Source organism: Dendrobates tinctorius, unplaced genomic scaffold (genome assembly GCF_039654945.1).
Source record: "Dendrobates tinctorius isolate UK_male_01 unplaced genomic scaffold, ASM3965494v1 ptg000007l, whole genome shotgun sequence".
In the NCBI taxonomy this organism is placed as follows: Eukaryota; Metazoa; Chordata; class Amphibia; order Anura; family Dendrobatidae; genus Dendrobates; species Dendrobates tinctorius.
The window spans coordinates 59865566-59887957 of record NW_027361675.1 but is presented as its reverse complement, the minus strand read 5'-3'; the positions used below and the strand labels follow the sequence as shown (position 1 = coordinate 59887957).

At 39.4% G+C, this 22392-nt stretch overlaps 1 protein-coding gene across 6 annotated transcripts in view; it reads right to left on the bottom strand.

The window, feature by feature from the left end:
- Positions 1–22392, bottom strand: part of AUTS2 (activator of transcription and developmental regulator AUTS2) — a 2002816-nt gene that overhangs the window by 20040 nt on the left and 1960384 nt on the right. For all 6 annotated transcript variants that reach the window (XM_073575027.1, XM_073574999.1, XM_073574990.1 and 3 more), the window contains 2 exons: positions 18139–18234; positions 15743–15814 (listed from right to left, as the gene is read on the bottom strand). In XM_073575027.1, the coding sequence (XP_073431128.1) occupies positions 15743–15814; positions 18139–18234 (168 nt within the window). The remainder of the gene's footprint in view (positions 1–15742; positions 15815–18138; positions 18235–22392) is intronic.

Below are 22392 nucleotides of genomic sequence, written 5' to 3'. Positions count from 1 at the left end.
GCCAAGCTTTCTTTTATGAAACACAAAGCTTTATATGGAAATTAAATGACAAAAAAAAAAAAAAATTTGAACAAAAAATGTAAGACAATGGTATATAAGTTAATGAATGAATGTGTTCAGGCTTTCTATTTAGATGCAAGTGTTTCTGAAAAACATAATTGTTTTCGATGGTTTGTATGAAGAATCAGTCTATTCCCTTTATCAGATGAGACTACCAATGTAGAACAGCTGACTTTGCCATTGAACTGTCTCTTTAGCCACTATAATAATAACTTAAAAAGAACCCGTCACCAGGACAAAAGTGGAGACTTTTTGTTCTTATTTCAGTCCCTCTGCCTCCCTGAGTATTCCAATTTTTTTTTAAATCAGCCATACAATTTCTATAGTCTCTATCAAGGGGGTATAGCTCACATGATCCTTTGGGGGCGTATATTTAAGCTGCAAAGGACAATTACTATTGGTAAGGACAATTACTATTGGTAAGGACAATTACTATTAGTAAAGACTCAGAGAAACAGGAAAAAATAAGACAAAACCTGGCAGATTTTTACTAGGGTGACAAGTTTTGATGAAGCATTTAGTTGGTTTGTCGTCCTACTAAAATGTTATGCTTAGTGACGAACTGAGCTCTACAGATATTTATCTGATTGTGTTGCCAACATAAGGTGCCTCACAGATCACCCTATGAATTCCCCCCAGCCATGTATTATTGGTCATCACCATGAAGTCCCTGCACACAGATCTGCCAAGTGCAAAAGGGGTGTTATATGCAATACATCCATTTACAGAAGTAAAGGCCACATACACACTAGAAAGCGATTTTATGCTTCACTCACAGTTGGGCAAAGCATACTGCATAGGCACTGGGGGCCTTTACATTACGCAAGCGCGGAAACTAACGGCGTCTGTGTTATTCACAGACGAAGATTACGTGAAGCAAGCCGAGGAGGTGGGGGGGGACCACTAAGCCACGCCCATCGGACCGCGGCGATTTGCATGCATCACCAACAAGCTAAAAAAGGTATTTATGCCTCAAAGATGCGGGGTCGGGGGGAGTCAAAAGCCCAAATAGAATCCTTATGGGACGCACAATTTAGTGATATCTTTACATGATATTACTAAATATGGGTGACAGATTCCCTTTAAGGGTATGTGCACACGTTGCGGATTCGTGTGCGCATTTTTCCGCGCAGAATCCGCATGTCAAAATGCCCGCGTTTTACCTGCAGATTTACTGCGGATTTAGCGCGGATTTCCCCTGCGTTTTTACACCTGCGGATTCCTATAATGGAATAGGTGTAAAAACGCTGCGGAATCCGCACAAAGAATTGACATGCTGCGGAAAATAAACCGCTGTGTTTCCGCACAGAATTTTCCGCAGCATGTGAACAGCGTTTTTTATTTTCCATAGCCTAACATTGCACTCTACATCACATGAGAATCTGCAGCGGATCCGCAGAGGCAAATCCACTGTGGATCTGCACACAAATCTGCAACATGTGCACATACACTAAAGGAATTTTCCACCTTTAATTTTATATTTCAAAGACTTGTTGTCTGAAAAAATAACTAAATCACCACTGCGATCACTGACTGACTGCAAAAGGCATGTTTTGTAGTACTGAAGACTTAAGACTGGAGTGGCAGGATATAAAACTGATTTAGCTATCTTTAACCAGCAAGACTTTGAAATAATTAGCGCATGTTTAAAGTGGAAATCTACTTCAAGGCCACATTCATACGTTCAGTATTTTACCTCAGTATTTATGAGTCAAAACCAAGGCTGGAACAATAAAAGGGAAAGTCTAATAGAAACCCGTCATCACTTCTGTATTTATTATTATTATTATTATTTATAATTATTATAGCGCCATTTATTCCATGGCGCTTTACATGTGATAAGGGGTATACATAATAAAAAAAAGTACAATAATCTTAATCAATAAAAGTCACGACTGGACCCTGCCCGTGAAGGATCACAATCTACCAACTTATCACTCCCTCCTGGTTTTGGCTTATAAATACTGAGGTAAAAAAAAGACCACATACTGAATGTGCGAATGTGGCCTTAACCCCTCTCTGACATTAGGCGACTATTCTGTTCATGAGATCTGGGCTTTACTTCCCATGGACAAAATAGTATGTCATAGCGATCGGCCGCGCACACGGGTGGTGTGCGGCTGATCTCGGCCGGGTGTCAGCTGATTCTCACAGCTAGCACCCGACACTAAGTGCCAGGAGTGGTCACAGACTGCTCCTGGCACTTTAACCCCCGGAATACTGCGATCAAACACGATCGCAGCATTCTGAGAGCAGGCAGAGGACTGCCAGACATTCTTCCTTTGGATCGGAGACCCTGAGGCATGAGATAGGGTCCCGATCGTTCCCATGGTAACCCGATATCGTTATGGCAACAACTTTGTTACCAGAGCTGAGAAACTTCCTGTCATGTGCAGTGCATGCCAGGACGTCTCTCAGGTCAGTGTGCAGTAAGTGCAGCGATGACAGCTTCTATAGCATACAGATGCTGCTTCCTCTGCATGCTATAGAAGCGATCAGCCTGCAAAAAATGATTATCCCATAGTGGGACAAAGTGTAAAAATTAGAATTAAGTTAAAAAAATGTTCAAATAATTGTAAAAATATAAAAATAATAATAATGATACAAAAATAAATATTTATTCTATCATTAAATTAATATTTGAATTAAAAAAATCTAAATAATAATCTTTATTTTTATATAGCGCTAACATATTCTGCAGCGCTTTACAGACATTATCATCGCTGTCCCCAATGGGGCTCTGTTGTGAACTCATTTTCTGCTCCACCAGTTGAGAGTTCTCCTTCCTTTCTCCCTCTGGTGGTGACAGGAGGTTGTGAGGTTGGTTTAATTGGTAGTGATCTGCCACCTGAAGAGGAGGATAACGATTGGATCTCTGGAGTATCAGACTGGATATAAGACAGCCAACGCCCTATCCTGGTGCTGGTGATTCAGTCTGCTTCTCAGGTCTTGGACTTCAGCTCTGTTCCAGTCTTCTCAAGTTAAGTTTGCTTTTGCTATTGTTCACACTTGCTCTTGTTATTCAATTCAGTTTTTTGTGGTCAGCCAGCCCCTGCTGGGGTTGTGCTGAATTTCCACTCCTATTTATCTGTATTTGCCTTTTGGTCCCTTAATAGATTGGCCTCTTTTTGCTCTGTCTCAGAATATTTCAGAGTGCTGATATAGTGGGAGAAGTCTAGTGACTTCAGGGTTAATTTTGTAATCAGAAGTGTGGGACATTATTTTGGTAGGGTTTTTGGCAGATTGCAGACAGTGTCTTTCCTTTCCTGTCCTTTCTAGTTAGTCGGGCCCCATCATTTGCTCAGCCTATTCATCTTGTTTCACCGTCAATACATGTGGGGGGCTGTCTTTCCTTTGGGGTCTGCTCTGGGGCAGTTAGTTTTCCTCTTTTTCTGCTTTAGGCTTATGTAGCTCTCCGGTTCTGACGAGGCGTCTAGGATCATCGTAGGTACGCTCCACGACTGCTGCTAGTTGTAGGGCAAGATCAGGGATCTGCAATCTGCATAGTTACCAACCTCTCTGGTTTTCTGAGACTTGGCTTGTGTTGTTTTTTCCTCCTCGGTGACCCATTCCTAACAGGCTCACAATCTATATTCCCTATCAGTATGTCTTTGGAATGTGGGAGGAAACCGGAGTACCCGGAGAAAACCCACGCAAACACGGTGAGAACATACAGACTCCTTGCAGATGTTGTCCTTGGTAGGATTTGAACCCAGGACTCCAGTGCTGCAGGGCTAACCACAGAGCCACCCTGCTGCCCTTATCTAAACAATAAGAGTACACATATTTGGTATCGTTGAGTCAGTAATGACCCGACCTATAAAACTGTCCCACTAGTTAACCCCTTTAGTGAACACCATTAAAAAAACAAGACAAAAAACAATGCTTTATCATCATACCACAACGAACAAAAAGTGGAATAACACGCAATAAAAAAGACGGATATAAATAAACATGGTACTGCTGAAAACATCATCTTGTCCCGCAAAAAAAGAGCCACCAAACAGCGTCATCAGTGAAAAAAAAAAAAGTTATAGCTGTCAGAGTAAAGTGATTCAAGATCAATTATTTTTTCTACACAATAGTTTTTATTATATAAACGCGCCAAAACATAAAAAAAAAAATATAACTGAGGTATCGCTGTAATCGTACTGACCCAAAGAATAAAACTGTCTTATCAATTTTACCACACACATAACGGTGTAAACGCACCCCCCAAATTAAATTCATGAATTGCTGTTTTTTGCTCATTCTGTCTCCCAAAAATCGGAATAGAAATCGATCAAAAAAATGTCATGTGCCCGAAAATTATGCCAATAAAAATGTCAGCTCGTCCCGCAAAAAACAAGACCTCACATGATTCTGTGGGCCAAAATATGGCAAAATTATAGCTCTAAAAATGTGGCAATGCAATAAAAAGCGTCTTTTAGCGTGTGACAGCTGCCAAACAGAAAACCCGCTATAACACCTCTTTCACACGTCCTGATATTTCCGGTACCGGAGGTGTCAGTGACCGTGTGCATAATACTTACGGCACACTTGTGGCATGTGTGTGCCACATCAGTGCCACACGTACGGGCGCCAGGGAAGAAGCGCTGCAGTAAGCGCTGTTCCCCAGCGCCGGGTGCTGAACACAGCTCTCGCCATTCTCCCCTGCTCTGCCGGCGATCGGCGCGAGCAGGGGAGAATAATGAGAGTTACATTTAACCCCTTAATGAACGCTCATATGCCTTTTAACGGCAGCAATTAATGGTACTTAAACCACAGCGCCGATTTTTAACGGTGCAGAGGTGTAAGGTTACAGCGCCCCCCATTGTCGGAATTTTTCCGCAGTCTCGGTTCCTGGGGATAGCTGAGACCCCAGAGAACATGATTCGGGTCGGTTTTTACCGACCCCGGTTTTGCGATTGCTCTTATTAATGGTATAACGTTTAATTTCACTCTCCTCTGATGCGATCAAAATAAAAAAAAATAGTAAATCAAACATCCCTTTATCACCCCCTTAGTTGGGGAAAAATAATGATTAAAATATGTATTTATTTCCATTTTCCCATTAGGGCTAGAGTTGAGCTAAAGTGAGTTGGGCTAAAGTTAGGGTTGGAGCTAAAGTTAGGGTTAGGGTTGGGGCTACAGTTGGGGTCAGGGTTTGGATTAGGGGTGTGTTATGGTTAGCTTTGTGATTAGGGTTGGAGTTAGAATTGGGGTGTTTCCACTGTTTAAGCACATCAGGGGCTCTCCAAACGCGACATGGCATCCGATCTTAATTCCAGCCAATTCTGCGTTGAAAAAGTCAAACGGTGCTTCTTCTCTTCCGAGAGCTGCTGTGTGCCCAAACAGTGATTTACCCCCACATATGGGGTATTGGCATACTCAGGACCAATTGGACAACAACTTTTGGGGTCCAATTTCTCCTGTTACCCTTGTGAAAAAAAAATTGGGGGAAAAAGATCATTTTTGTGAAAAAAATAAGAATTTTTATTTTTATGGCTCTACGTTATAAACTTCTGTGAAGCACTTGGGGGATCAAATTGCTCACCACACATCTATATAAGTTACTTAGGGGGTCTAGTTTCCAAAATAGGGTCACTTGTGGGGGGTTTCCATTATTTAGGCACATCAGGGGCGCTTCAAATGCAACATGGCGTCAGATCTCAATTCCAGCCAATTTTGCATTGAAAAGTCAAACGGCACTCCTTCCCTTCTGAGCTCTGCTACGCGCCCAAACACTGGCTTACCTGCATATATGGGGTTATCTGCGTACTCATGACAAATTGTACAACTTTTGGGGTTTAATTTCTACTGTTACCTTGGTAAAATAAAATAAAAAAATGGGATCTGAAGTAAATATTTTGTGAAAGAAAGTTAAAAGTTATTTTTTTTTTTAAACATTCCAAAAATTCCAGTGAAGCACCTGAAGGGTTAATAAACTTTTTGAATGTGGTTTTGAGTACCTTCAGGGGTTCAGTTTTTAGAATTGTGTCAATTTTGGGTATTTTCTGTCATATACACTCCTCAAAGTGCCTTCAAATGTGATGTGGTCCCCCCCAAAAAATGATGTTGTAAAAATGAGAAATCCTTGTTTAACTTTTAACCCTTATAAACTTCCTAAAAAAAAAATTGGTTCCAAAATTGTGCTGATGTAAAGTAAACATCTGGGAAATGTTAATTAAGTTGTTTGGGTGACATATCTCTGTGATTTAAGGGTGTTAAAATTCAAAGATGAAAAATTGCGAAATTTTCAACATTTTTACCAAATCTCCGTTTTTTTCCACAAATAAACGCAAGAAATATTTAAGAAATTTTACCACTATCATGAAGTACAATATGTCACGAAAAAATGTTGTCAGAATCACCGGGATCCATGGAAGCGTTCCAGAGTTATTACCTCATAAAGGGACAGTGGTCAGAATTGTAAAAACTGGCCTAGTCATTAACATGCAAACCACCCTTGGGGGTAAAGGGGTCAAAGTAGACTACTACATATTGGCTATGAGTCAAAAGGAGGATTTTTAAATTCACTACAGAGTGTGAATATTTTTGGCATTTTTAACACTCTTGGTGATTTTTTTTAAGCCACCATTGTCTTTCTTCAAACACAATATGCTCTAGAAATAATTTATCTACAGGAAAAAAATGCATGGATTATATATATATATATATATATATATATATATATATACACACATACAGTACAGACCAAAAGTTTGGACACACCTCCTCATTCAAAGAGTTTTCTTTATTTTCATGACTATGAAAATTGTAGATTCACTCTGAAGGCATCAAAACTATGAATTAACACATGTGGAGTGATATAATTAACAAAAAAGTGTGAAACAACTGAAAATATGTCTTATATTCTAGGTTTTTCAAAGAAGCCACCTTTTGCTTTGGTTACTGCTTTGCGCACTCTTGGCATTCTCTTGATGAGCTTCAAGAGGTAGTCACCGGAAATGGTCTTCCAACAGTCTTGAAGGAGTTCCCAGAGATGCTTAGCACTTGTTGGCCCTTTTGCCTTCACTCTGCGGTCCAGCTCACCCCAAACCATCTCGATTGGGTTCAGGTCTGGTGACTGTGGAGGCAAGGTCATCTGGCGTAGCACCCCATCACTCTCCTTCTTGGTCAAATAGCCCTTACACAGCCTGGAGGTGTGTTTGGGGTCATTGTCCTGTTGAAAAATAAATGATGGTCCAACTAAACACAAACCAGATGGAATAGCATGCCGCTGCAAGATGCTGTGGTAGCCATGCTGGTTCAGTATGCCTTCAATTTTGAATAAATCCCCAACATTGTCACCAGCAAAGCACCCCCACACCATCACACCTCCTCCTCCTCCATGCTTCACAGTGGGAACCAGGCATGTAGAGTCCATCTGTTCACCTTTTCTGCATCGCACAAAGACACGGTGGTTGGAACCAAAGATCTCAAATTTGGACTCATCAGACCAAAGCACAGATTTCCACTGGTCTAATGTCCATTCCTTGTGTTCTTTAGCCCAAACAAGTCTCTTCTGCTTGTTGCCTGTCCTTAGCAGTAGTTTCCTAGCAGCTATTTTACCATGAAGGCCTGCTGCACAAAGTCTCCTCTTAACAGTTGTTGTAGAGATGTGTCTGCTGCTAGAACTCTGTGTGGCATTGACCTCGTCTCTAATCTGAGCTGTTGTTAACCTGCGATTTCTGAGGCTGGTGACTCAGATGAACTTATCCTCCCCAGTAGAGGTGACTCTTGGTCTTCCTTTCCTGGGGCGGTCCTCATGTGAGCCAGTTTCTTTGTAGCGCTTGATGGTTTTTGCCACTGCACTTGGGGACACTTTCAAATTTTTCCCAATTTTCCGGACTGACTGACCTTTATTTCTTAAAGTAATGGTGGCCACTCGTTTTTCTTTACTTAGAATTTGTATTATGGCAAGAAAAAAGCAGCTAACAGTCCATTCAGTAGGACTATCAGCTGTGTATCCACCAGACTTCTGCACAACACAACTGATGGTCCCAACCCCATTTATAAGGAAAGAAATCCCACTTATTAAACATGACAGGGCACACCTGTGAAGTGAAAACCATTTCCGGTGACTACCTCTTGAAGCTCATCAAGAGAATGCCAAGAGTGTGTAAAGTAGTAATCAAAGCAAAAGGTGGCTACTTTGAAGAACCTAGAATATAAGACATATTTTCAGTTGTTTCACACTTTTTTGTTAATTACATAATTCCACATGTGTAAATTCATAGTTTTGAGGCCTTCAGAGTGAATCTACAATTTTCATAGTTCTGAAAATAAAGAAAACTCTTTGAATGAGAAGGTCTGTCCAAACTTTTCGTCTGTACTGTGTGTATATATATATATATATGTATATATATATATATATATACACTCATTGGCCACTTTATTAGGTACACCATGCTAGTAACGGGTTGGACCCCCTTTTGCCTTCAGAACTGCCTCAATTCTTCGTGGCAGAGATTCAACAAGGTGCTGGAAGCATTCCTCAGAGATTTTGGACCATATTGACATGATGGCATCACACAGTTGGCGCAGATTTGTCGGCTGCACATCCCTGATGCGAATCTCCCGTTCCACCACATCCCAAAGATGCTCTATTGGATTGAGATCTGGTGACTGAGGAGGCCATTTGAGTACAGTGAACTCATTGTCATGTTCAAGAAACCAATCTGAGATGATTCGAGCTTTATGACATGGCGCATTATCCTGCTGAAAGTAGCCATCAGATGCCTGTTCTTAGCTGAGAAGAGTGGTACCCAGTGTGGTCTTCTGCTGCTGTAGCCCATCTGCCTCAAAGTTCGACGCACTGTGCGTTCAGAGATGCTCTTCTGCCTACCTTGGTTGTAACGGGTGGCAATTTGAGTCACTGTTGCCTTTCTATCAGCTCGAACCAGTATGCCCATTCTCCTCTGACCTCTGGCATCAACAAGGCATTTCCGGCCACAGAACTGCCGCTCACTGGATTTTTTTTCTTTTTCGGACCATTCTCTGTAAACCCTAGAGATGGTTGTGCGTGAAAATCCCAGTAGATCAGCAGTTTCTGAAATACTCAGACCAGCCCTTCTGGCACCAACAATCATGCCACGTTCAAAGGCACTCAAATCACCTTTCTTCCCCATACTGATGCTCGGTTTGAACTGCAGGAGATTGTCTTGACCATGTCTACATGCCTAAATGCACTGAGTTGCCGCCATGTGATTGGCTGATTAGAAATTAAGTCTTAACACACAGTTGGACAGGTGTACCTAATAAAGTGGCCAGTGAGTGTATATATATATATACACATATATATACACACACACACACACACAGCACCAGTCAAAAAAATGTTCATGCAATGGTTTTCCTTGTTCTTATTGAAATGTGCACATTGTAGATTAAAGCTATGTTCAGCATCACACCTCCTACTCCATGCATCATAGTATGCTTGATACATGCCATTCACCCCTGCTGTGACTCAGACATGTCATTTAATTGACTCTTTAGTCCTAAATACAAATTTTCACTTATCTACTGTCCTGTCCATTTGTTGCTTGGGCCGAACAAGTCACTTCTTCTTGTTTGCAGTCTTCAGTAGTGATTTCTTTGCAGTAATTTAACTATGAAAGTCTCCGGCACCAAGATTCTTCTGGGCAGTTGATATCGAGATATGTCTACTACTTGATATCAGTACATTATTTTTAAGGACTGTTACCGGAGTTGCTGATAATGTCAATGTGCGGTCTATGAAGCTGGTAACTCTGATTAACTCCTCTGCAGCAGAGGTAGTTCTTAGTCATCCTTTCCTGTGGTGATATTCATGAGGGCCAATTTCATCGCAGCGATGACAAGACTTGAGCATACCTTCAAGGTTCTAGACAATTTTTGTATTGACTGACCATCATCTCTTAATATAAAATAGTTCTAGCCATATTTGAGCTTAGTACAAATGTGATATAGGGCTCAGCACTGTATGGAGCTGTGTACCAGGTATACACCCTTTTGCAAAACATACCTGATAGTCACAAACACTTTCTTGAAGGATGGTAAACTCTTGACAAGGCATATTTGTTCATTAAAAGCCATTCAAGGTGAAGGTTCTTGACAGAACGCCAATAGTATGTAAAGATGTCTTTAGGTTTAGTGCACATTTTACATTAGAAACGTGTTTCTTTACTCCTTGTGTGCAGTTTCACGGTTTTCCTGCCTTCTGTCTGAATCTACAACGTGCACATTCCAATAAAAACAGGAGAAATATTGCATGACTAGGTGCATCCAAACTTTCAAGGCCAATACTGTATATTATATAGATAGATAGATAGATATATATTATATATAGATAGATAGAGAGAGAGAGACAGAGTGTGTGTGTGAGAGAGAGAGAGAGAGAGATAACACAGCAGAAAAAGCTTGCAGAACAAGCACAGAAGTCACTGTGCTTCCTACAAGCAAATAAAACACTGCAAGAAATATGTGATGAGACCTTAATTGGCTGTGTTGCCAAAGGATGAAAGTTGAGCTGTGCCCATTAACAATATATCCAGAAAAGTCTTTCATTAGTAATCCAGGATTTGACATTTTTCTCACTTCTTAAAGAGACTGTCCACTACTTTAACTTTGAAGACCTATCTTTAGGATAGGTCATCAATGTCTGATCGGTCGAGTTCCGACACCTGGCACCCCTGCCAATCAGCTGTTAACGGTGTCGGTGGCAACACTGGCCGGTAGTACTCATTTCTGGAGTTGCTCTGACTTCTCGGGCACAGTGCACTACACATTCACATCCTATTGATTAGAACAGGAGGGGGAGGTGCAGTAACAAGTCTTGGCCACTACAAGACGGCTAGCTCCGCAAAGGAGTGCTTCCAGACGGAGGCCGCCGACGACATCAGCTGATCGGCGGGAGTGTCGGATGTTGCACTTCGACCGATGAGACATTGATGACCTGTCCTGAGGATAGTGTTGTGAATGCTAAAGTAGTGGACAACCTCTTTAATGATTAAACACTATGGACACCTTGTTGAAACATACAAGTGCAACAGTGAATATGAATAATTTTGTCAATAGTGAGAGGCGTTTTCCTCATGGATATCACTCCCATCACTGAAGATACATTGTAATGTATGTGCACTGACTGAAACATACTGGGAGACTTGATAGGGCAGGAATAAATGAATCAAACATGGCTAGGATGAGGCTATCTAGTGCCCATTATGTCCACAGAAAGAACAAGTATCTTTTTCTAGTGTACAGAATATGAATGTAAATATCACATGCTATTGTCTAGTCTGCATAGCTAAAGCTTTCAATATGTGTTCTTGTTTGTTCAACCCCGACTTGGAAATCAAGAGACTCCAATCCACCAATTACATCAATATTTCATCAGCACTCTCAATAATACAGCAGCTCGGGGAATACGGGACTGTATTGTTACAACAACAAATACTGCATTTCACGCACAACCCCTCTCCACCCCATCACCGCGGGGAAAGCTGTAATGCTTTGAAGAAAGAATTGGCTGCTATTTTAAAGGCAATTGATGCCCACTCCAAATCTAGATTAAAACTTTTTTCTTGCACATATAAAGATATCTATGCTAACGTAGATACTGATCATAAACTAAAGCAGTTTATGACTGTTCTCCCTTGCTAATGAACAGAAAGCTGTGCGGAGACAATGCCAGCATCAGTCCAATACATGAGGCACAAAGCATATATCTTGGTGTGCGGAGCTGAAGGACTGGAAAATATTACTTTAATTATCTTGTAATTTAAAAGCTGTGTCAAAAAAATGCAGCACAGCATAAAGTTCTGAAACAAGAACATGTTTATTGTGATGAAATGTAAGAAAATAGAAGCAAAAATATATAAAAAAAAATCTCAGTGAAATTATTAAAAAATAGATTATAAAGAAGGTATCCTGCACCTGTCACTTTTGCATCGAGAGTTGAGTGGTGCTACTGACATAAAGTTAGCTGGGTATTGTCAAGTGTTGTCCATGTCCAACAGGTATGGTGCATTATTCCCTACCTAAATAATAAGACTGATGCACAATACCTGCTGGTCCACCATGAGACCTGATAGGGCCACTGGCTGCTGCGTCAGTAGTACCTCTTACATTCTGATGTGGATTTGAGAGGCTATGGAAACCTCTTTTATTATTTGCGGTGTAGGTTCACTCAACTTGAAAATTAAGGAATTGCTTATTCCCTATTACTGCTGTCTTCTCAATGTGTAGGATGAAATTCCAATATCCAGAGCAAAATACAGTATATTCCTCAGAAGTGAGATGGCAGGTTGAGTCCAGGAGACAATATTTATATCAGTTTAGTCATATCCAATAGATCCCAAAGGTAATGGATATAGGAGCTCTATTACGTGCACTAATCTTGTCCATAAGGTGTACCAGACCTATCCACACTGGCACATAAATTATTATTGGTTGGCGTGTTTTCCTGACCAAAAATATGGCTTAATAAGGCCCTATTATTGCAATAGAGTCCCATAGTATCATTTTTATATGATGTATATTGTGGTTTTCATTTGTATATTAAGACAGAAGTGGTTTCTGCTCTCTAATAGTATAACGGTTGCTGTATGTGACTGGTGATGATTCAGGTCCCATCAGGCAAAAAGTCCCATCTGTAGCTACAGCTTTATATTTATGTACCATATGTCATTTGTCAATTTCATGCAGTGCAGTATGTTAAGGATATAGAGGAGATTCAACTTAAGACAGAGTAAAAAATTCCAGGCCTTACTGACGTGCTCTGTGCACCTAGATTTTCAAGAGTTGTCCATGACTTTACCAATGATGACCTATCCTTAGGATAGGTCATCAATGTCTGATCGATTGGGGTACGATAACCGACATACCGCAGATACTCAATTGCGGTGCTGGACATTTTCTGATAGTGGCCGAGGCTTAGTAATGGATGGATGGATGTGTAGCACCCTGCAGCGGCCACTATCAGAGGACGGTCAGCTGCGCAAGTGAGTATCTCCGGCCGATGCTCGCCACCTATAACAGTTGATTGGCGGGGGTACTGGGTCTTGTAACCCTACCGATCAGACACTGATGACCCATACATACTAAGGATAGGTCATCAATGCTAAAGCTTCTTTATATGCCTACATATGTATAAATAATATAAACCTTGAGCTTGGTTATACAGTGACAAATGTATAGTTACTGTAGTAAGTTATGCCACCCTTGGCACTGGCAGAATTTACCCACATGGTTTATACAGGAACACAGAATATGTATGCATTTCTATTGCACATCTCCATATGGTTTCTAAAACTAGCACACAACAAAGCATGAATTGCATCTCATTATAGCCTCTCACATCAACCTTCTTCACGTGTAATAATCTTAACAAGATGTGACATCTTGGGGCATGATTTGATGGTAAGTGACAGGCTTGACTTTTGGGTTTCTGACAGCTGACAAAAGGGAAACAAACAAAGTACAACATTTTGCTGCAATCTATCCTGCGAGATAAGAAATGCAGATTTGCTGGCAATACCAATTTTTCAAAGATTATATGTTTAGAAACTAAAGTGTCTTTAGCAGTTTCATGTTAAACATGATAAATAGAAATGTTGTTGTCTTCTAATGTTATGTTATCATGTCATACAATTATGCAGTGGTTTAAAGGGTTATTTCTAAGATAATTTGCTAGAATAGGGAACAACTTACTAATCACTGGGGATCTGACCACTGGGACTCTCATTGTTTCCAAGAAAGGGGCTCAGGAACTCGGTAATTGGGCTTTGCAGAACACCTTTTTGAATGCTGTGAAGGATGTTCGCTTGGCAACCACTCCAAACATTGGGTTCAATTCCTTAAAACCAGAATTAATCACTGCAGTCTTGAGGAGGTTGCATGCTGAAGTCAAACCCTCCTGAATCATGAACAGGTGCATGCCTCCTCTGTAGTATGCATGCTGGAGTCAAACCCTCCTGATTCATGAACAGGTGCACGCCTCCTGTGTAGTATGCATGCTGGAGTCAAACCCTCCTGATTCATGAACAGGTGCATGCCTCCTCTGTAGTATGCATGGTGGAGTCAAACCCTCCTGATTTATGAACAGGTGCACGCCTCCTCTGTAGTATGCATGCTGGAGTCAAACCATCCTGATTCATGAACAGGTGCACGCCTCCTCTGTAGTAGCTGTCGAGTGGCGTGCACCTTTATGGGCCAGGCCAAAAATCTCACTACAGTAGGGGAGTGTAGTGAGCCTTAAGGTGTATGGAACACCGTGGCTCATCATGAATTAAGCTGTGGCTTCACATCCCTCATGGCGCCCCCATCCCGCCCATTTCGGCAAAACTGGGAGAAACTGGGGTGAAAACGTCAAAAGACGCAACTCGGGTTGCACCTAAATTTGTGACTTTTGAAAGCTTTTATGCTAGAATTCTGGCATAAAATCTTTGTGTATAGGACTGCAAGGAATAGCAGAAATAGCTGAAAACTGTGCTATGGATGGAGAATAACTTACTATTTTGGAAATAATCATTGAAAATCTTACTATCCAAGGTCCATTTGTATGGCTCAATTTAATGAGTCCTCGCCAATGTAGAGAAAGGATATCTGACATTTCAAATGATCATAAACATTTTTTTTCCTCAAGGAGTCTATTAGTCACAGTTTCTCTTGATCTATAGTGTCACAGAAAGCTTCACCACTACCACAGATCATAAGCCACATGTACAATGCTACAAAGGTAAATCTTGTGCACACATGCTTTTGGTTCAGTTGGGAAGGACCATGACAAATCTGCAAAAGGAACATCATTCTGCATTTTTTTAGCATGCCTGTAGAAAAGTTTTCTTACTTTCCACAAACTACAATGTTACATGATGTCCAAAGCGACCAAACTTGCCAAATACTAAAATCCAATCACAATTAAATACCTCATTTTTTCCCACTGTTAGTTGAATACCTTAAAAAATATTCAGTAATGTGTTCTAATCATCTATCATTTGCATTCATTTTTTTCAGGAATATAAAATCTAGCATCAATGAATGTAATATTGGATTTCTATAATTCCATGTTTTAAATAAACAGCATGGAGTTAATTATTATAAGCCTAGTAAATAATAATAATTGTTAATATAAGAATAGTCTATAAACACACGGAGCCCAGAAAGGTGTATCATGGTATTTTCTATGTCATTCACCTAAAAATCCAACTGTATCTGATAGTAAATGGCACAAGAGACATTTACTGTGCTCTTTCCATAATCCTTTTTATCTCCTTAGTGAATCATAACTCAACGCCTGTCATCACTATGGAGTTATCGCCCATGCCAATCCTTCCTGATAAGCTCTAAATTTAGAGGGATATTTGTCCTTTGAACAGGGATGTAACATTAGATCCGGGTATGTCAAGCAGCCTGTAGGATCCCCTAGTGAGATCTGTACTTGGACTAATATGACAGGTTCGGTAATATGAGTTTGTCCTGCAGCAAATAACAGGAATACTATATGAAATGACAATGAAAATAATCAAGAAAAAATACTAGAGTTCATATAGCATGAAGAAACATCCCCAAAGCACGGACATCATAGTCTGAAGAAAGCATAAGGTGTAAGATTGACTAGCTTTTTGTGACAAGGACATTTATCACTCCCAGTAGAGTTAGAAATATGTTGACATAATGGTGACACTGTGGACCGTGGAGTCGTTCTTCTTCCACTTACCCTTGGGTCCTTCTGCAACAGTGTGTGAGGGACAGTTCCAGGTCTGGCTGCAACATCAATAGGATTGGAAGTCTGAGAAAGACACAACGGTTGAAATTAATTGGACACGACAAAATAGTTTTCTTCTCTGTGCTACTTTTTATCTCTTTAGCTTTGTCTTTGACAAGCCCCTTTGCCTGGCAGTTTCTTTTTCATTTTCAGGCAGCTCACGCCTAATGGCCTGTGACTTCCCTTGATAAGTGAAGCTAAACATCATCAGCTACGGCAGTGGAGACGAAGGGCTATATTATCATGAATCTTTCCAGCGTTCACCCTTTTGTCAACCTTTAAGTTGTAACATAAACCTTGTCCTTCTAAAAAAGCAGGTTAGTATTACCGTTCTACAGGTTGTAGGCCAGTGTCACAGTACAATTCTTTCTTTCGAGTGTCAGTAGGCTGAGTGTCTTAGACAATATTCCCTAAGGGACAGTGATAATGAGAAAAGCTCCCATCTCTAACCTGGATGAAATTACACACGGATTCTTTGGCGGTACCACAAAGTTATCAGTTGAACCGCTCTGCTTCTGAGCTGCCCTGTACCGGCAATTATATCTAGATTGCATGCTCAGTTGCGTGTTCCTCTGGTTAACTGTCATTCATTTTCCTTTTATAAAATGGAACTTTAATCTCGCTAGTCACTACATAAACTGTTTCGTTAGTGGCGTCTGTATAGATACAATGCAGGTAGCTAATGTATCATTAAACATGTGTATACTGGTTCCTTTTCACATTTACACTTTAGGATAAAGAAGAAAACAATACCTTCCCTTATCCTGCATAATTGATGATGAACTTTGACCACTGAGCTTAACAGGCTGCTATTACCTTCACAAACTATTAAGGGTACGCAAAGACTTCAAATATCACATCACATAAGCAGGTTAAGTCCGTAACAATGACCTTGGGTCAGAACTGTATTAGATTGCAAGTGCAGATTAGACTTCCAGAGCCACTTAACTGTCTTATGATAGCACCATAAAGAAAAGAAACCACTTGAGCTGTAATGCACTCAACAATTAGGGAAAAAGTAATTAGTGTACGGATGGGCAACTGCTAATAAAAAGCCATTTCAGGGAAAGATGTTGTCTTACTCTATTACAGAAGAAGCCACCAGGGAGGAGTAAAACAAAGGCACACACAATATGGAAAACCTCTTTGTTCCATAGAACAGAAATATGTTTTATGTATAGTAAATGGTTGAAGTATGAAATACGATTCTGACCAACTTTTATAACACGAACTTCAAATTTGTTGCCAGATATTGAGGTGAATGTTGAAAACAAGTACGAGAATGTGTGAAGTTTGCACATTGTGTTTGTTAAAAATATCACAAACAATCTATTTCCAGACATAATATTTGTTCTAGTTACATGGCATAGACCAGTTGTGTCAATTTCTTTTGTTGAAAGTAATACTTTTTGTAAATCACCCCCTCAAATTTCATAACTTGGTTCCGATTCTGAATAGAAAGTTATATTTTGCTTGTTTAGTTTTGTGAGTTTGGTTTGGATATTTTGATAATATTAGGCTCTCATTATCCAGTTTAGGACATTAGTTTTGACAATAAGATTGGTGCAATCAGAAATGCAACTCCTGATGGACATAGTTTTTATGCTCCCATTATGAATGGAAGCAATGAATGATCAGTGTTTTAGATTGTGCTCACATCTGCTTTAGAGGCTGTATTGTCTATTCCATCAAATTTGCCATAATAAATGGAGTAGTATACCTTATTTTTTTCTGGATATAATAAAGACACTGTGACAGAAGCCAACAGACAAATTTTAAGTCAATGGGGTCTGTCAGGTGTCAACCATGTGATGATGGATCTAGGCATGTGTCAATTTTGCTCTTCTACTCCTATGACAATGCAGAAAAATGGAATTGACAAGCGCAGATATGAGCAGAGACACAGTGAAATATTTTGTCTAAAGGCCCCAATACACATGAGACTAATGCTGACAGAACCCTCCGATGTTTATGGTGTATGTGGATGGGGGTGCCAGGTGACTGATGGTTACCGGAAAATGCTGATCACACATGTCCAATTGTGTACTGCCAATCTCATTGTTCTCATGGAGATAAACTGCTGTCCAACATGTCAGCCAGGGGCTTTCTCGTAGAGAATACAGGAGCGCTTGGCCAAGCGGGCACTCCTGTTTATGTAAGAGTTGGCTGACATGGCTATTGGCTGAACAATTGACCAAAGCATTGTGTTTCATAATAATAGTGCTAAAATTGATAAAAAGATGCAACATTTTGAGGAATGTACCATTTAAACCCAATATAAACACATAATTAGTATTCATTGAGAATATCCAAATATTAGAGAATTTAATAACTGAACATTTTCTTACCTTAGGTTGAAACGCCCCTTGAAGTGACCCAAAAGGTCCAGTAGGTGGGATCATGGGAGGAATGCCCGATACAGCTGGAGGATATGAATGGAATAACTACAAGAAAACCAAGAAATAGTTAATGAATAGAAGACATTACACGGGGCAATAAACAGCACAACACAGAACCACAGCACAAGTACAAAGCCAGAAGCAGACATTGATGCAGATAGAATAATCGGTTCTCACTGTCAAATCAGTCGTGGTTTAATGTATGTGGAAAGGAGAACTTTAAGGGCGTTCAACATTAATTAGCACAGAAATGATACCCTTGATGAATTCCTTTATTCCAAAATAAAAGGTGATTTTGTAATTATGAATTATTAAATTGGATTGAATGCCTAAGTGGTTTCAGAATTTAGAGTACATCAAAAGCAGGAGGGATGTTAAGCCAAATAAGTCCAAGGGAAATAGCAAGCTAATTAAAAAATGAAGCTTTAAGAGTGCCAGGATTTCACTCCATTAAAACTCAATTACTTTGTTAAAAGGTTTAATGGTGTTGTGTAAGAAATTAAAGAATATGTGCAATTATGACTTCATTACTCTGCTTTACTGGGTATGCTGTCATTGCTAATGCTAATCTATGGGCCATTTAATAAGCAGATATAGCTGTGTGGCCTTACTCTCAGTAAACAATAGGAAATGCAATCTCACATAGCTGTATCCATTTTAATGGAAACAGATATTAAGAATCTAGATGAAGATTCATATAAAAATCTTAACTCTTTACTGTACCAAAACAACTTTATAGCACAGTTACCTATTAATAAAAAAATAAACTTTAAACACTGTTCTGCCACATTCTCTATAGTTAATGTGGTTTAGTATAAGTCATATACAAGCAGTTAAAGGGGTTTCATGACTTTACAATATCTAATCAGTGGGGCTCTCACATCCAACACCTCTACCAACCAGCTGATGAACAGAACAGAAGAGGATATGCAGTTCTTAGCTAGCCACTACATGTAAAGAGATCTGTGCTGTTCAGCTCACTGTTTACACGAGGTAACAATGGAAGCAGAAATCAGCTGATTGACGAGGGTGCCAGGTGTCAAACCTCCACCGATTTGATGGTCTTCACCTTTCCTAAGGACAGCCATTTGGCTAAGAAAATTTTAATAGAGAAGCTATGAAAATTCTGGAATGTAGACTCTTGGTATGCAATGATTTCCAAACTATGATGGGGTTGATTAGTTGGCCAATACTAGGTTCTATAGATGTAGTAGGAAAAATCGATTGAGAACACTACCATGAATACGGCATACCCAGAAATCATTTCTTTAGACATTAAGAGAATTATCTGCATTTGTGAAAATTAGAGATGATTATAAAGATTTGTTGCACATTTGTCCAGCGACCAAGTAGGTAGTCCATGGATGCTGGATTACAGCAAACCTCCTCCTACCGGCTGGACCCCCCTGCACCTCTCCTGACTACTAAACCCAGTTTATGCATGCATAATGCCTTAACGATGATGTTGCATTGGGCCTATAAATCAGAAGATGCTTAAGGAATTCTGGCAGGTAGGAGGCAGATCGTTAAGCTACCATTTTGGCCCAGGATAAAGGTCCTGTTAATCTTTTTGATCATCTCAAATTAATTTTTCAATTTTCTGCTCATATTTTATTGTTTCAGCAGACATTTTTCCTGCAATGTCACCTCAGGGCCAAGTAAAAGTTCATAGTGATCACTAAATCAATGGGCTTTTTTTGTGAGTTTGATAGATGGGTCAAGTCTTCCAGTTAGAAAGAGGCTCTTGTAGCTGCTCTGCTTGGGATTATAAATGGAGGTCACAAATGTAGGGCTTTCTATCAACTCTAAATGCCCTAATAATTTTAACATTGACTTCCTAAACTAAACAAATTTTTTGACCCCAAAGACACTTTTACAAAACTGTCTATCATCTTTTTTTTAAATTTAAATTAAATTTTTATTTGTGTTTGAAATAATGAACAGTACAAAGCTGTTGCAAAATCTGTCATATGAGTCATATTCCACACAGAGGTTTTCTGCAGGAAAGAAGCTACATACTCTCACAAAAGTTGCAGCTTAAAATATTAGCTCCACTCTAAGGGAAAAGAGAAAAACTAGGGCTCAGGATATAAATACAAAATAATAATAATAAATAAATCAAGTGGTTCACAATAAAAACATGAAGTAGTATATCAGCATATCTAAAGATCTTAAAAAGAAGGTAGAAGTTCCTTCAAAAGATTTATTTCATGCCCATACTATGCAACATTTTGGTTCCTGGGAGAATCTTAGGATCTAAAAATTAGTGAATCTTTGCATCTTGCGATCTAAGGCCATGTTCACACGTTCAGCATTTGGACCGTATTTCACATCAGTATTGAACGTACCCTAAAATTCAGTAGATTTAGAGGCTCAGGCCGGAGTCACACTAGCAATTAAATCGGACGCATGCAATGCGATAAAAAATCGCATTGCATTCGTCCCAATGTTATTCTATGGGGCAGCTCCCATCATCAGATTTTTTTTTCTGAACGTTTCCTCGGACCGAGACAATCGCTGATTTTCAGATCGGACTCGCCAATGCAAGTCTATGGGGGCGATAAAAAATCGGATTACAAACGGACCAGATATGTGAGTTGCGATAAAATCGCACCCGGTGTCCTTTACAAAAAGCCAGCAGTTCATTTAGCAATACAGTAAAATCACACTGATAGGTTAAATAAAGAAACGAAAGGACAGATATTGACACATAGAATACTATATATATATATATATATATATATATAATTCATGCAGTTCTTCATAGCAGAATAGCCACTGTAACATTTGCCGGCTTCTGTAAATTCATTCCCCTACCCAACATGAAATGACACATGGTTTACATATAGATAACCATTTCATTTCAGGTTTTTTTTTTATGTCTATCACTAGTAATTAGATGAGGGTTTTTGTGTAAAATTTTGGAGCTGTAGGTGTTAATTCAAGGAGTTAATTTGTTGTAAAAAATTGCGAGGAATTCCGCTGACGTCACTGAGGCTGCAGGGAGTCCCTGCAATTTTTTACAACGAATTAACCCCTTAAATTAACACCTACAACTCCAAAATTTTACACAAAAACCCTCCTCTAATTACTAGTGATAGACATAAAAAAAACCATGAAATGAAATGGTTAACTATATGTAAACCATGTGTCATTTCATGTTGGGTAGGGGAATGAATTTACAGAAGCCGGCAAATGTTACAGTAGCTATTCTGCTATGAAGAACTGCATGAAATATATATATATATATATATATATATTTTGTATTCTATGTGTCAACATCTATTCTTTCCTTTGTGTTTGAAAACCTGTCATAGGGCTCCATTAGATGTCCATTTTGCAAGTCTGCGAGAAAATCTCGCCAGATGGTTGTCAAACGGATGCTTACATGCGAATAAAATTGGTTCTACGCTGGAAAATCGGATCACAGACGGAGTCATGTTGAAGAAACCTTTGTGCGATTTCGGACAGTTAAAATCGGACCGATTTTTTAATCGTTGTGTGTGACTCCAGCCTTACACCCGCATTCTGAGGATTAGTGCTATTTGATTATTTTTCTTTTCTTTCTTTCCATCTGAAACATCTGGAATACATCCTACGTTTTGTGAATTATCCATTATATGATTTGGACTATAACTGATAGGCTTTTTTCTTTCTTTATATAGATCTCATATCTATGTCTATTATCTATCTCATATCTACTGTATCTATAGAGCTGTCTATCTCTATTATCTATCTATCTCTCATATCTATTTATCTATCTATCTTATATCTATCTATCTCATATATATCTATCCCACATCTCTATCTATCCCATATCTCTATCTATCCCATATCTCTATCTATCTCATATCTATCGATCCCATATCTATCTATCTCATATCTATCTATCCCATATCTATCTATCTATCTCATATCTACCTATCGATCCCATATCTATCTCATATTTATCTATCTCATATCTATCTATCTCATATCTATCTATCTATCCCATATCTATCTATCCATCTATCTCATATCTATCTATCTATCTATCTATCTATCTATCTATCTATCTATCTATCTCATATCTATCTATCTATCTATCTATCCCATATCTATCTATCCCATATCTATCTATCTATCTATCTATCTATCTATCCCATAACTATCCCATATCCATCTATCCCATATCCATCTATCCCATATCTATCTATCTATCTA